Raw genomic sequence first — 14,081 nt, 5'->3', positions numbered from 1 at the left:
TTGGGTCGGCGCTCGTGGCGTACACTGTTTCGTTTTTTTGTCGTGCAGTCGCGTATTTTGTCTCGCGTCGTGATTGCACCGTGACGTAGCAACAAAATCCGGACCTCCCGATTACACGCATCAGCGCGATTAATCGCTTACCCGTGCGTTAATCGCTACCGTGAGACTTTAATGCGTAAATACTAGCCTGTTACGCCCGCTAAGCCGTAAGACTCGTGCGACTCTTAAGTGATCGTGCATTTCGACGTTTTGTTTCTCGATTTTTCTTTCCCTGTATTTCCTCGAGGCCGCGTTTCTTCGCACTACTGCCAACTTTTTTTGCTTTCTCATTTTGCTGTTTGTCGTTCAGCAGCTCCTGAGCACGTAGTCCTGAAGGATTTTCTCACATCGGCGTATTTTTTTTGCTGCCTTTGAAACGCGTTCAGCTACAGGAAAACAGATGACTTGTGTCGGCGCTTCGTAATCTGCTTGCTTCAACACCTGCGCCACTTTATGGCCTTTAATAAGGAACAGTGATCAAATCTTATGCTAATTCTAGTGTTATCATGCGAATACGGGTAGATCAGAGGCAGCGTGTGTCACAGATCTGAAGTCTTTCCCATGGGTTGATCAATCACAGATGTGACTCTGGCTTAAGTACTGGTTGAATTCATTTACCCGAACACTAACTATCATAACTAATGATTATTTGTTATCTGTGTACTTAGTAATGACAAACATTGTGCAGCAAAGCAGTCTTCTTTATCCGGCACATCAATTCATAACTAGTTCTTCATGACTGATGAAGGAATGTGAGGTGTTTATTCATTGGTAGTGTCTTGATTCAGACCTCTCAACCGTGAAGTTGAGCATGTGTTTTTCTGGTAGCTGTGCTCATGTGAACATTTTCAAGAAAGGAATGAGCCAGTTTTATTTTTTTTTATGTTCTAGCAGCTGCTAGCTGGTTACTCATACCAGCTTATAGAGTATTGTAAATTAGGACACTTCAACGCTTGCCAGTGTTTTTTCGATGGTTTTGAACATTTTCGTCTTCACTTAACTTAATTGACATGTTAGTGTTAGTACTAATTAAAAGTTTTGTATCTCTTCAGTGAGCCACCAGCAGTCTGAAACAGATCTAATTTCTGAATTTACATTTGTGCCTTAATTTCTGCATAGTAGTGTGCAAATATTCAAGAATATAAAATAAAATAGTTACCTATTTAAATTGGTCTGCAACTCAAATAGCTGCTATTTGTGAATAATAATAGTTTGCAAATATATCAGTGAGAGCAGGAGCACGTAGTACAGGCACAAAACGTGATAGCTTACTTACTGCTGCATGCAACTTCGCTTTGACAGCCAGGATTTAGCGGCTATTCCACAGTTGCTCGCACTTTTAAGTGTTTAAACGGATAATGTGGCAACTGTTCCTGTTGCTGTACTTATGCTTTTAATGCTGAAATTATAAATGCTTGACTGTGAACATCATTTGTTTTCACTGAAAATGATGGCTCATTCAATTAGATTTTGGTGTCGTTTAATTTGTATTTGGTTGGATCTCAAGCTAATTATATGCGCGGCTCTTGTATTTGGTTGGATCTCAAGCTAATTATATGCGCGGCTCTTGTATTTGGTTGGATCTCAAGCTAAATATATGTGCGGCTCTTGTGTTGTTGGAAACACGTGCTGTTTATAGTCGGTCATGACCTAAGAAAAAATTTCAGCTCCACCCACTGCCATTGCGGTCCCTCCCACAGACGATTTGCATAATTACTTCATTTGATAGCGCTTACTCATTTTTCTTGGCAAGCACATCTTGGTTGTTTCCCACGTTACGTGGAATCTGCCGAATTTTTACTTTGATTTCGAAGTTTTCGGCGCTGGGCGTCTGCAAGCCAGCCCCACCGCAATGGACATTATCCCGACTAGTCAACACAGTTCCACCAAGTCTGCGAATTCTGTGTCCTGCGTGTAACCTGAATCGCAGAAATCACCGTTGGGGTTGCTAGACGACAGTTGACTCATCGTTGTTTACGTGCACCACGAGCAGATGACAGATCTGCCGCTAGTATGTCGCGAGTTGCTGTCTCCCCGTGACGTCACACTGCTGTGACACGTCGCCAAGAAGCTGCGTCCTTAATATCGAAACCAAAGAAGTTTTTTAAGGTAGCAGTATTGAAAGTATATTTGATGCATTCCCAGGCACCACAGTACTCTTTTTAGGGTTCTCGGCACCAGTGTCTTTATTTAAAGCAACATTCCGAAAATATTTAAAATTTGCGTCAGTACTCCTTTAACTCTTAATGTGCATAGTATTTACATGAACCAAGAAAAAGTACCTAAGGCTTGTGTGGAAACCAGCCAGCATAACTTTCAGAGGTGAAGGACAGGCCAATTGGGGTTCTGTGAGCAAAGCTGTCATTGTTTCATAGGTAGTAATAGACTAAAATGAATGATGCCCAACTGCCTCAAGCCTAACGTGCAACTGTTTTCTTCTCTCTTGTTTTTCAGCAAAGCTCACCACTAAAATAAGAAAAAAAATTGAAGCAAAACTCCACCATCGAAAAGGCACTCACACGACAGATCCGGTCCGATTGATCCATATTCCACGGAAGGAAAGAAAGTATTAAAACCGATTTCGCCCTTCATTAGCCCGAGAAGCTGCCAAAAAAAAAAGAGGAAAAGAACCGGTTTACAAAAGAAAAAAAAAACGGTGCCGCGTTTGTCCACAATTGGAAAGAAAGCTCATCAATCCAGCAGCAGCATCCGAATCTTTCGGCTTAGAAAAAAAGAAAAAAAGAGAACCCAAGTTGGAAACAGTGCTCCAGTTTTTTTTTTTCCATCAAGAAGTTTTCTCTTTCAAAAGAAGGAAAGAAAAAAGAAAGCAGACGAAAACCCACATACTGTTGGGAAAGTCCAACGAAGCCAGTGTCTGAAGAAAACGCTAAGCCGCACAAAGCACAAGCCGAAGCCTGTAGTTTCATCTCTGGCCGGTTCAGCACACATCTGGTACTGTCATGGCCAGCGCTAAGTGGCAGGTGAGTTTGTGACCATGTTGTGTGCGATATCACTTGATGGTGATAGTGTGGTAGTGAGAGTACCTTTATTAGCACTCGTTTATCTGAGTGCATGCTTGCAAAGGCAGGTATTGAGCACATTAACAGAGCGGAACATAGTGTGAGGCATACTTAAGTTGTATTGGTTGTGGTACCACCAAGTAATGCTTCGTGCGGTATGTTGGGTGATAATTGGGATATTATTGGATGCTCTGCCACTCAGTGGTACCGTGATACATTGAGAAGGTGCAAGTGGAGGAAGTTACTGAACATCATAACAGAGTGGTACATACGTAAGTGGTATTGTCTGTGGTACCACCAAGTAATGCTTCGGGGGATGTGTTGGGTGGTAATTGGGATATTTTTGGATGCTCTGCCACTCAGTGGTACTGTGATACATTGACAAGATGCAAGTGGAGGAAGTTTCTGAGCATCGTAACAGAGTGGTGCATGCGTAAGTGGTATCGTCGTGTGGTAACACCAAGTAATGCTTCATGGGGTATGTTGGGTGGTAATGGGGATGGTATTGGAGGCTCTGCCACTTGTTGGTACTGTAATACATTGAGCAGACACAAGGGGAGGAAGTCACTGAGCATGGTAAAGAAAATTGTAACATAGTGTGGGGCATATGTGTATTGTATTGGGTGTGGTACCACCAAGTAATGCTTTGTGTGGTAATGGGGGTGGTGTTGGACAATCTCATGCAGTGGTACTGCAATATGTTGAGCAAGTGGACATAGTTACTGAGCATGCTAATGAAGAGTAGTGTGTAGTGTGGCACATGCGTAGTGTGAGATGGTACTGTCAAGTGGTACTTAGTGCGGTACATTGAGTGGTGGAGAGGGTGTTGGGTATGTGACCAAAATATTGTGCTCATTGTGTGGTACTGGCAAGTTGTACTTTGTGTGGTACATTGACTAGTGGTGAGGATGTTATTGGGTACCTGAGAATGAAGTGGTACTCATTGCATAACATTGATTAGTATTAGTAAAAGGCGGATATTGAATAGAGCACTGAGCGGTACTTAGTGTGGTAGGCGTAAGTGGGGACGATATCGTGCATGGTATGTGTTACCTAGGGTGGTGTGTTGAAAAGATGTCGGAAAGTGCTCTGGGTGCGATCGGCATTGCATGGTACATTAGGCCTAGGTGGCTGGCTGTGTAGGGCGTGGTACTGCCGAGTTGTACTTGGTGGGGTACGTTAACCAATACGCGTGCCATCAAAATCGACACCACAGCCTATTGATGGGGTGCTGGGATGTTTTGGGGCTATTTTGAGTGCTTATGGTTTGACTACATTGTTGAATTCTGCCACGTTTTAGTTTTCAGCTGATTGCAGAACAGGATAGCTTCCCTGGAATCCAATCTGAGGTGATTGGATGGCAAAATTTGAGTGCCCTGGATCTGTGTACTCGTAAGACAGGGCAGTTTCGTGCAACTAATGTCAGATGCATCAGCATTTACTAAAGACCGCATTCAAAGCACAGTGCCAAGGGCACCATCTAATTATCGTTAATTGTGGATGCTGTCACTTGTCGACCCGCCACGGTGTCTAGTGCTTGTGTGCTCAGTGACTGCTGAACCGGAGGTCGCGGTATCGAATCTCGTCCGTTGCAGCGGCATTTCAACAGAGGCGGAATGCTCGAGACCTGTGTACTTAAATTTGTGTGCGCGTTGAAAAACACCAGATCGTCAAAATTTCCGAAGCCCTCCACTACGTTTTCCCTCATAAATCATATGGAGATTTTGGGACGTGAAACCCCAACAATTATTATTAACGCTGTTGCTTGTCAACACGTCCTCTGACAAGTCACTCGGAAGACTCAGGAAAGCATAAGCATGATATTTCATGTACAGTACCTCACGGCTAGTAAGACCGATCTCTGAGCTTTTGTGTTATCTCGTTACGTCGCATCTTATTCCAAGCCATGCTATAACTCCACTTTAGCCGCTGTGTTGAGATAAAATACAACCACGGCCTCGTTTTGTGGCATTTAACACCTCAACCGCTGCACGTTTGACAGGCGTCTGGCACTCAACAGGGCGAAGACGAAGCTGGAGACCAGGCATCGTCCGGCTCGCCCAGGCAAAACGGCAAACAAGGCAATGCCCACAGGGAAGCCGGCATTGTTGAAAAACTCCTGGTAAGTTATTAGAGTGGATATAATTCACTTGTTATCAGTTGGTCACGTGCACCCTTCAAGAGTGCATTCGAACTTAAAGGGGTACTGACACAAAATTTCGCGGCCGAGATAGCCTGCTGGATCGATTCCCGTGTACGTGCGTGTACCATCTGCAAAATATCGACAGCGAATAAAGCTCGGAAGGTATTTTATATGAATTTTGAAGTTCGCGAGTGTTATTCAGCATTATAGGCCGCACCTAGTGCATTGACACCCTCGGAGGTAACCCGAGGTGACCCCCCTACTTCCCCTACGTAACCGTTGCAACCGGTACAACAAGTTATGATGACGTCGTAGCCGCCATTTCTGTTTTGACGCGCTTCCCGACGGATCGTCCCTCGCCAGCAGGTCAAACCTGAAGTGATTCGCCACGTCGAAAATTCCTTCGATCCCCGCTGCAAGAAAATCGTCGCCGTCAGACGACGATGAGCCCGACGACGACAGACCGCGCGGAAATGCGTCACTGTTCTGTGTGCTCACGTGACCGAGCGTTTCATTCGCTAGGTGGTGATAGTTGCACCCGGCGGCTTGTCGTTTTTGGAGCTCTGTCAAACCAAAACTGAGGCTGTGTCGGTAATGAGGAGCTTGTAATTAATTATCTGTTGCGCGCTGCAGTAAACGATGTGCCGTGTTATGACTAACAGGCCCCAATCAACACATTGCAGCAAAAAAACGCGGGGCGAAAATTTTTGTGTCAGGACTCCTTTAAAGGGGTCATGAAGCACCCCTTGGGCTTGTTGAAAAAACATCCTGCGGAAAGCTGACACGGCTATGAACTGCTCTGCCAAATATTACAGTCGTGCGCGCCGCGTAATGGCCACAAGCGGAGCGCGAAGTTGCCGTTTCCCCAGGCACCCTCTTTTCAAACAGAGGCCGGTTCTCACTCTCGTCGGTGGGCGGGGCGTCTGTCCGTTTACGTCGCGGATCTGTCCGTTTACGTTGCAAGAGACATAGCATGCTTATTGGCCGATAGCCGACGTAAATCGAGAGCGGCGTTCGGATCAGATGCGCTTCTTGCCGCGGGGTGCCGCCACTTGCCGGCGCCGCACTCCTCAGTACACGGTAGCCGCACTCGCGCAAGCGAATGACAGCGGGAGAGCGATCGCGTTTCATGACGCGCGCCGACATAACTTCTTTCCCCTATGCCATCCCTCCCTGTCTAGCTTCCAGTGCGCTCGTCGGCACGAGAAAAGAGAGCGCTGGGAGCGTGCGCCAAAGCCCCATAACTCCGCTGTTTCTTGACAGATTCGAGAAATTTTTGCGGCAATCGATTCGGGAGGTAGTACACTCCGATACTGAGGTCTTTAGATCATTACTTGGAAAAGTGGTTCATGACCCCTTTAACCCTTTCCCTCCCGTTCACGAGTATAGTCGTCAGGAGATTTTGTACCAAAATGTCCGATGACGATTATACTTGTCATCAGCGAAAATTGGTCTCACATGGAACTGACAACTATACTCATCATGGTTGTGTTTCTGACACTTGTCCATGTTGTGCCATATGTGTCTTGGCCTTCACCGTATTGCCATCTTTCGTTGTAATGCCGTGTGGTGAAGCCATCTTCGAGCTATCTTTTTACGCGAATAGTGAAATAAAGGAACCCCATTAAAACGAAATAATGGTGCCATTTTATTCAGAAACAAAAGCTGTACAAAGTGAGCAAAAAAAAATTCCAGTAAATTTGGTACAATTTTCCTCTTTTTTTTCACGGTAGGGAAAGGGTTAAAGGGATCTTAAAGTAAAACAATAAATTAGTTTAGGCTGATAAGTTACGCTCTTAAAACTCTAGTGTCGTTAATTTCACCACCATAGGTTTATTAAAACATAAAAGAATTGATGTCCAAAATTTTCATTTTTAAATTTTCTGCGGAAATCTCCGATGGTCACGTATGTCAAAGCGCTTTTTCCACTGTGGCCACATCAGCTCAACGAAATATACTGAAACTTGTTATGTGAAGTCTCTGGTTCCCTTGGAAGACAATTTACTTAATTTCTACCGATTAGGAACTATGTAGGCCCTGGTAGTCGCCGTCAAGATCTATAACATCATGGCGACAGGTGCAGAAACTTCAAGGTGGCGTCGCCACCTGCATTTTCTTCTTGCATGTTTTCTCACATGCCAAGCGTCTTCTCGCAGCAAGCGTGAGGTTTTTTGGCATTGCGAAAGATTAATTTACTAATGTGAGAAAAACCTCTTTCTCTTTAGTGTCCTTTTAAGACAAAGTTGCGGTGCATTATGTGAGTAAATGCGGTGTAGAAAAGCCGTAGCTGATATTGTGGTGTATTACTTTAGGTTTTGGCTGCAAAGAACAGACGACTGCTCTTACAATGCCACGCGCAGGTTTTGTCAACTCTTGAGTCTCTGCATAAAGCAACAGCCTTGCTCATTACCCTTGCTTGGCTGGCTTTTATCTTCCCAAAATTCTTATTTACAGTCAAAATCCAAAAATTTCAAAATATCTTTAGCTCGTGGCTGTAAGAGTCCAGTATAGTGTGGCAACACGCACAGTGCCACCACTTGGCAGCGCTAACAACATTTTTTATTCGTATATCTTTTGCCTTGGCTTGGCTGCAGCACTCTTATGGATTCATCCGGTGCTGCGAGCGGTCGGCACGACTGTTCTTCCACTACAGCCAGTTCTCGGGAAACATTGAGCACCTGCGCATTGGAGGTGAGCCACCGCTGAGCGCCTGCATCATTTCTTTTTCGTATTTTCTTCATGGCTTTCATATGTCTCGCATTCTGATGGACAGCTTATCTTGGCAGTGGAGCAAAGGCTGTGAAGGCGGAGCTTCCGTACATTTTGTATTGCTCCACTAGTAGTGTGGAGGCTTGCAGCTGTCTTCAGTTTTGCTCGCTGGCACCATTAACGTGTTTAGAAAGGCAGAGAGACATTTTGATTGTTCAGTGTACATTTCAGTGTCATATTACGAGTATATTTTTCTTGAATAACTAAATGGTGAGTTAGCGGCCGCACACATATTCACGCACATCCTGGACACCATGTTACATTGGAAAACAGGCGTGCAGAAAACCTGGTGCTGTCAAAGAAATGGAAAGAGAAAGAAGATATTATTTTGTAAAGGGAACAATAACTGTATTGTAGTCTCATAAAAAATAAAGCAGTGTTTATTTCAGCAAGGCAAATGAGAAAATCAGGAATAAACTTGGGTACTATTTCCTGGCGCGCTAGCAGGTGTGCGTTTCGGTTCCATAGCTTCCACAGTACTGCAAGAAAAGTTGTCCTCGAGTATAGTCTAATAGCTACGGATGACCTCTCGCTATGGTGGGCGATACAAAACAAACAGTATCGGGGAAAAAAAGAAATGAAAAGGTCAATATTCTTTAGGAATAAGATTGGGCCTTATCAGATACAGATGAACCGTAATGCGAGCTTTTATCATCGTCAGCTGCATATTCTGTGTTCTCTGCAGTGCAAAGGGCTCTCCTACTCTTATCACCGTTACCATTCATTCTGCTTCCTCTTGAGAGATAGTGGTAAATTACCATTCATTCTACTGTATCACTTTACAAAACATTTGTTGCTTGCCTGTGGCCTTAGGGCCACCAAGAAATATGCACCTGTCACGTTCGTCATGCTTGAGTACAACTCCCATGCGTTTCTTTTTTTTTTTTTTTGACCACTTGCCTCAGACCCGGTGGAGTTCGAGATGACCAATGACCGAAAATCGGGAAAGCCCGTAGCCAGCGCCGTGGTTAAGATATCGTCCGAGGCCCTGTCCAGCGAGGTGCTTAGCGATGAGGTGGCAACGGGCTTCATCACGACTGAAGCCAAGGATGGTGCCGAGGTGAGTGAGAGAAAAGGCGCGTCATTTTTAGGCTGCTGTGCTTTGGCGTGTTTTTAATGCTCACCTGCCTCCCAAGCTCAGTGTAAGACACAGTAGATTCTCAATAATCTGCCTTTTTCATTTTCCTCTGATGTTTTGGTAGGGCTTTAACAACCAGTATTCCCAGCACGAAAGCCTCCGAGATAAAGGGGCATTTTGCGATTTTTCCACTAGCGGAAGGGTGAATGGGGGGGTGTCGTGGCATCATGAAAGAGGTGAATTCAAAACTTTCGGTTAATTCACACAAATCTTAAATTTTTGGTTGGCTTGCTACGTTTTCAGTGTATTTTAAAGTCCCTTAAATCAAACTGCCCTGTTGCACAAATTCGTTTAACTCTTTGCTTTTATTAGTAAGTTGTGCTTCAAATAATAGCAAGGACTTTCCCACAGCAGCTCACCGTAGTATTGTAGATTTTGATACGTCTCCTCGGGCTAGTAGGTAAGTTTCTGCTCAGGAAAGATGGGCTAGAATGTATTCCATAGGGCAACCTTGACAAGTTTCCAATAAATGCTCATTCACTGCTGCCCTAAAGGGGAGAGTGGGATGTCAAGGCGAGGTGAAGGGGAAGTAGCAATACAGGAAAGCGTGGACCCTGCATGCGCCATCGGCACACTTGATGACGCGGTCGTCGATGTGCAGCTCCACACGCTCACAGTCCTCCAACACAGTTGATGCCGCTAACAGTTGAAAAGTGCGTTGTAAACTCTTTATCGGAACAGTCATGCATTTTGAGCGGAATTTCAATGCTTTCCTCATTTTTTCACATTTTTGTTCGTATCCCTTCAAAGGGATATTAAAGTTAAGGAAAAATTTATGTAGACTGATGAATTGTTCTCTGGAAAATCTAGTGTTGGTAATTGCATCAGTTCTTTCATAGATGAGGAAATCAATGTCAAAAAGTTTCATTTTTAAATTTTCCACTGAAATCTAGGATGGGGACTTAATAGATTTCAAAGTGTTTTTTCGTATTTTATGCACACTGGCTCAACGAAATTTCCTACAACTTGGCATGTTAAGTCTGAGGCTCGCTCAGAAGACAAATGTTTCATTTTGTCCAATTCATTTCACCAATTCATTTTTACCAATTAGGAACCATGTATGCCGTAGTAGACGCTGTCAAAATCAATGAATTGTGAAAGAGTAGTTTTACGAATGAGAGAGAAACTGCTTTTCTCTTTTAGTGTCCCTTTAAGGGGAGACTCTGGTCTTCTAAAAAAAACTTTTGTTTATTGTCATATTCAAATGAAATTTTCAGGCAATGTATATTTTAACCTGCTATAAACAGATATGCAATCCATTTTTTCTTAGCTCAAGTAGTTTTTGAGATATTAAATAAATAATGAATGATCAAATTGCCCAATTGTTCTGCAATTTAATCATTGAATATCCTAGAAAACTTGATATGGCCATATTCTAGAACAATCAAGGATCACAACTAAACCATTACTGTAATTTTAGCTATATTTTTATAAAAGTTATTGCCATCTGTAATGTAATGGTTGGGAACATGAAAATTTTTATCAGTTTTATCAGTATATAAAAAATTTTCTCTTGACCAAGTCCATAATTTAGTAGTATTATTGTGTATAGGAACTCATAAGCTTTCAATTGCAACAAGAATCATTCAAATCTGATCACAAGATCAAAAGATACTGTGGGCAACAGTATAGCACATAGGCGAAAAATGGATTTTGAGAAAACTCAGAAAGAAGTTTGAAGACTTGGTATAGGTTTCTTCTTGCTGCTAAAAAGCAACAGATGGAAGTCCTTTTCGCTCTAGAAGCCACCAGGCACATAATCACTATCATTTTCTTTCACACGCCTCCTCTTCATGGCATTCCTGAAGTTTTCTGCTCTGGTATGCTTCTTGTCACATGCCGCTAGCCGCCACTGGTCCTTTTCTAGACACCTTTCAACATCTGTGCTGCCTTGACTCAAATGCAGCTCCTTCAAAATGGCCTCAGAGGCACGTTTCTTTCCGGCATTGAACCGGGCGACTGCTTCCGCAACAGCAGTTTCGACTGTGAAGAGCGAGGCGTGTTTGGTTTTTGGCACAAGCGACCAGATTACTGAATGGAGGCTCTCATTTGAATTCTGAATTTTGCCTCGTTGACAGCGCTCCAACAGCTTCCGATCAGAGAGGTGAGTGTACACTGGGAGGAGGGCTTCAGCAACATATTCAGGGAGGTTGTACCGGTGCCTGGGAAGAGCCTGCTGCCTTGCCACTGCCTTGTTGTGTGCACACCATGATTCTTCACCTTTTGGGCACCGTGAATGTTGTGGCTTTGTATCTGTGGAAGTCACATGATATCCACGTGGCAAGGACAGCATTCTCCATCTCATCAATGTTTCCCTGGTGTGCCTTGAGTGCCCAGCCATAATAATTCGTAAGCTTTGTAACAAGCTCAGCAGTGAGCTTGCCTTTGCCACCGAGGCTTGGCCGACCTTCCCCTTTGCTCTTCTGCAAGAGGTTTCTCAGCGCAGCACCCATTCGTTATGAATGTGATTAACACAATCCTCCTTTTCGATGGGCACAAAGCCATACACTTTCTCCTCCTGAAGGCTGTTGAAAGCGCGGCTATCGCCGTCGCACAACATCGTTGTGTAACGCAGTCCATGTTTTTCAAGGGACCGGCCAAACAGAATTTTGGCAGCCTCCACCTCCATTTGGCCAGGCTTGCTCGAAGAGTTTTTTTGGCACTTATGACGAGCTCGCCACTCACTGTATCGTGGGTCACCGTCCTTGGGGCCGATTTCGCAACCCAAACAGAAGTTCGATGGAACTTTGAAGTCCAGCACGTATCCCGAAAAGAGTTCGATCACAGTTCCCACACAAATGTGTGACAAGTGTCCACGAGTGAGCCAAGTCCCGTCAAATGAAACTGCGATATTGCCGGGGTTCCCGAAGTTCAGTTCGGAATAGATGGCCTTCACAGCTGTCGCGCACTCACTCATGACGCCCGCGGATGCGTTCACGGCGGCAGGGTTCATTTTTGTTTTTACGTAGTTTTGGTAGGTTTTGTTGTGCATACCGCGACGAGAAACGTTCAGCGCCGAGAAAATGTCGTTTAGCACGGTCTGCCCATTTCCCGTGCTCATAACTGCCCGAGCAGCAAGCACGTTCACTTTGAATGGGTTGCAGGTCGCATTCCCCCCTGCTCTCGGCGAGCTCCATCCGGTGCTGACATCTCCACAGACGGCACAGTTCACCACTATTTTAACTGCCACTCCGTACTCACGGTCACCTCTTGAAACGTTCAAAGGGCCGGAGCAGAATTCGCATTTCGCGCACCGAAGCAGTTGGTTCAGCAGCGGTAGGCTTAGCAGCGTAAACTCGGTGCCGCACCCCGCCGCTTCCGGGGAATCTCCGATAAGCGACTGCTTTCAGCGCGTAGCTGATAATGAAGAAAGCTTCTGGCGTTGTGCTTCCGCGCGATGCTCAATCGCCACTTTCTCAGCTTCTGAAACAAGGAGCGTGTCAACGCGCATTGTCCTCGACGTGTCGTCGGCCACAGGCATCGCTTGCGCGGCTGCAGCTTCGGTGGATGTCGTACATCCGCTGGCGCATGTCGCAGAGCTCGTCGCCGTCGATCCACTCGATGCTGCTTTAGGTATCCGAGACCGATGCTTGCGTTTTTTGCCATAGGCATGAGCCGTCGCGAACTTGCGTCGCCCGCCAGCCATCATCGCGTCCGAACAATTTTTGACAAGGCGTCTCGCATTGTCGGGCAGACGAAACTCCGGTCGTCCAATCAGAGAGCAGGATTCACCCCACGTGGTACAAACGCGCCAATGCCGTGCGAGTATTTTCTTTTTTTCGGTGGCGTGCAGCTCCATAGTCGCCAGACCTAGAGGTGTTTTCTCGCTAAAAACGGAATGTAGAAGAATTCAGCTCTCGAATGATTCCAAAATGGCCGCGCTGTGGCCAACGGTTACCGCAGGCGACGGCATTGAATTTGCCTGTTTTCGGGGGGCGTTTTCGAGCGAAAGCGATCATGAAGCTCTCTTTAGAGCGCAATAACAAAATAAATACTCGGCGGAACGCGTTAATATCGCAGCAATAGATTCTTTAGGACGTCTAGATTGCGAAAAAAAATATTTCAAAAAGTAGATTTTTTGGCGATTTTTTGTTCTAGAAGACCCGTGTCTCCCCTTAACTCCATAGACCAACCAATCATGGTTTAGACCCGGTGCACTTCTCACATGCCACGCAGGGCCGAGTGGCGTACGAGAACCGTGGCGAGTGCTTCTTCCTGCCGTACACGGAGCAGGATGTCGAGGAAGGCTACACGCTGCACCAGAACGACAGCGTGCGCTTCTACCTGGCCACCTGCAAGGAGACGGGCGCCCCCTGCGCCAAGCGGGTACGCCCTGAGAACGCCCCGGCCAAGGGCACACCGGAAGCCCGGGGGCCGCGCAAGAGCCTGCCGTCAGCCTCACCGTCTGGGCAGCGCAAGCAGGGTGTCGTCTGCGCCCTCAAGGACACGTTTGGCTTCATCGAACGGGGAGATGTCGTCAAGGAGGTGAGAAAGACTACCCTCTCGATAGCACAAAAGGCTTTGTTCTCACCGAGTGGGAACGATGTCCTAGGGCTGTCACTTTGTAGAATGCGGTCACATCATACGTGCATTACTTACGCAAACTTGCCCGATTATTCTGGAACTTCTGTTGCTCCAGCACGCCTCGCCAGTGTTCCAGTGCTCGCTCTGGGAGAGCGTCATCTGCTGCTTGTGCATCGCTATGTCACGGCTGTAAAAAATTGTGCTACTTAGTGATTCGTTTGCACTCGTTCTGTGTTCGCTGGTCGACAATCATTTCGAATATACCGTATTTACTCGCATAATTTGCGCACTTTTTTTCGCGAATTTGGAGCTCCAAAAAGGGGGTGCGCAAATTACGCGGAGATTTCACGAGCACATCTGAAAGAACGCACAATATATAGTCCTAACGCGCGCGATATAATCTATTAAAGAAGAAAATAAATTATAACGCAAACGAAGAGTTTTTAAC

At 45.5% G+C, this 14,081-nt stretch overlaps 1 protein-coding gene across 3 annotated transcripts in view; it reads left to right on the top strand.

The window, feature by feature from the left end:
• The window catches only part of LOC119401739 (cold shock domain-containing protein E1), a 70,543-nt gene that overhangs the window by 841 nt on the left and 55,621 nt on the right, over positions 1 to 14,081 (top strand). For 2 of the 3 annotated variants that reach the window (XM_037668693.2, XM_037668689.2), the window contains exons 2-6: positions 2,494 to 3,020; positions 5,062 to 5,181; positions 7,797 to 7,893; positions 8,877 to 9,031; positions 13,286 to 13,594. In XM_037668693.2, coding sequence (XP_037524621.1) covers positions 3,000 to 3,020; positions 5,062 to 5,181; positions 7,797 to 7,893; positions 8,877 to 9,031; positions 13,286 to 13,594 — 702 coding nt within the window. In that variant the 5' untranslated portion in view covers positions 2,494 to 2,999. The remainder of the gene's footprint in view (positions 1 to 2,493; positions 3,021 to 5,061; positions 5,182 to 7,796; positions 7,894 to 8,876; positions 9,032 to 13,285; positions 13,595 to 14,081) is intronic. The other variant, XM_037668692.2, reaches the window with a different exon arrangement.

Source organism: Rhipicephalus sanguineus, chromosome 8, assembly GCF_013339695.2.
Source record: "Rhipicephalus sanguineus isolate Rsan-2018 chromosome 8, BIME_Rsan_1.4, whole genome shotgun sequence".
Lineage (NCBI taxonomy): Eukaryota > Metazoa > Arthropoda > Arachnida > Ixodida > Ixodidae > Rhipicephalus > Rhipicephalus sanguineus.
This window is presented reverse-complemented; position numbering and strand designations above follow the sequence as displayed.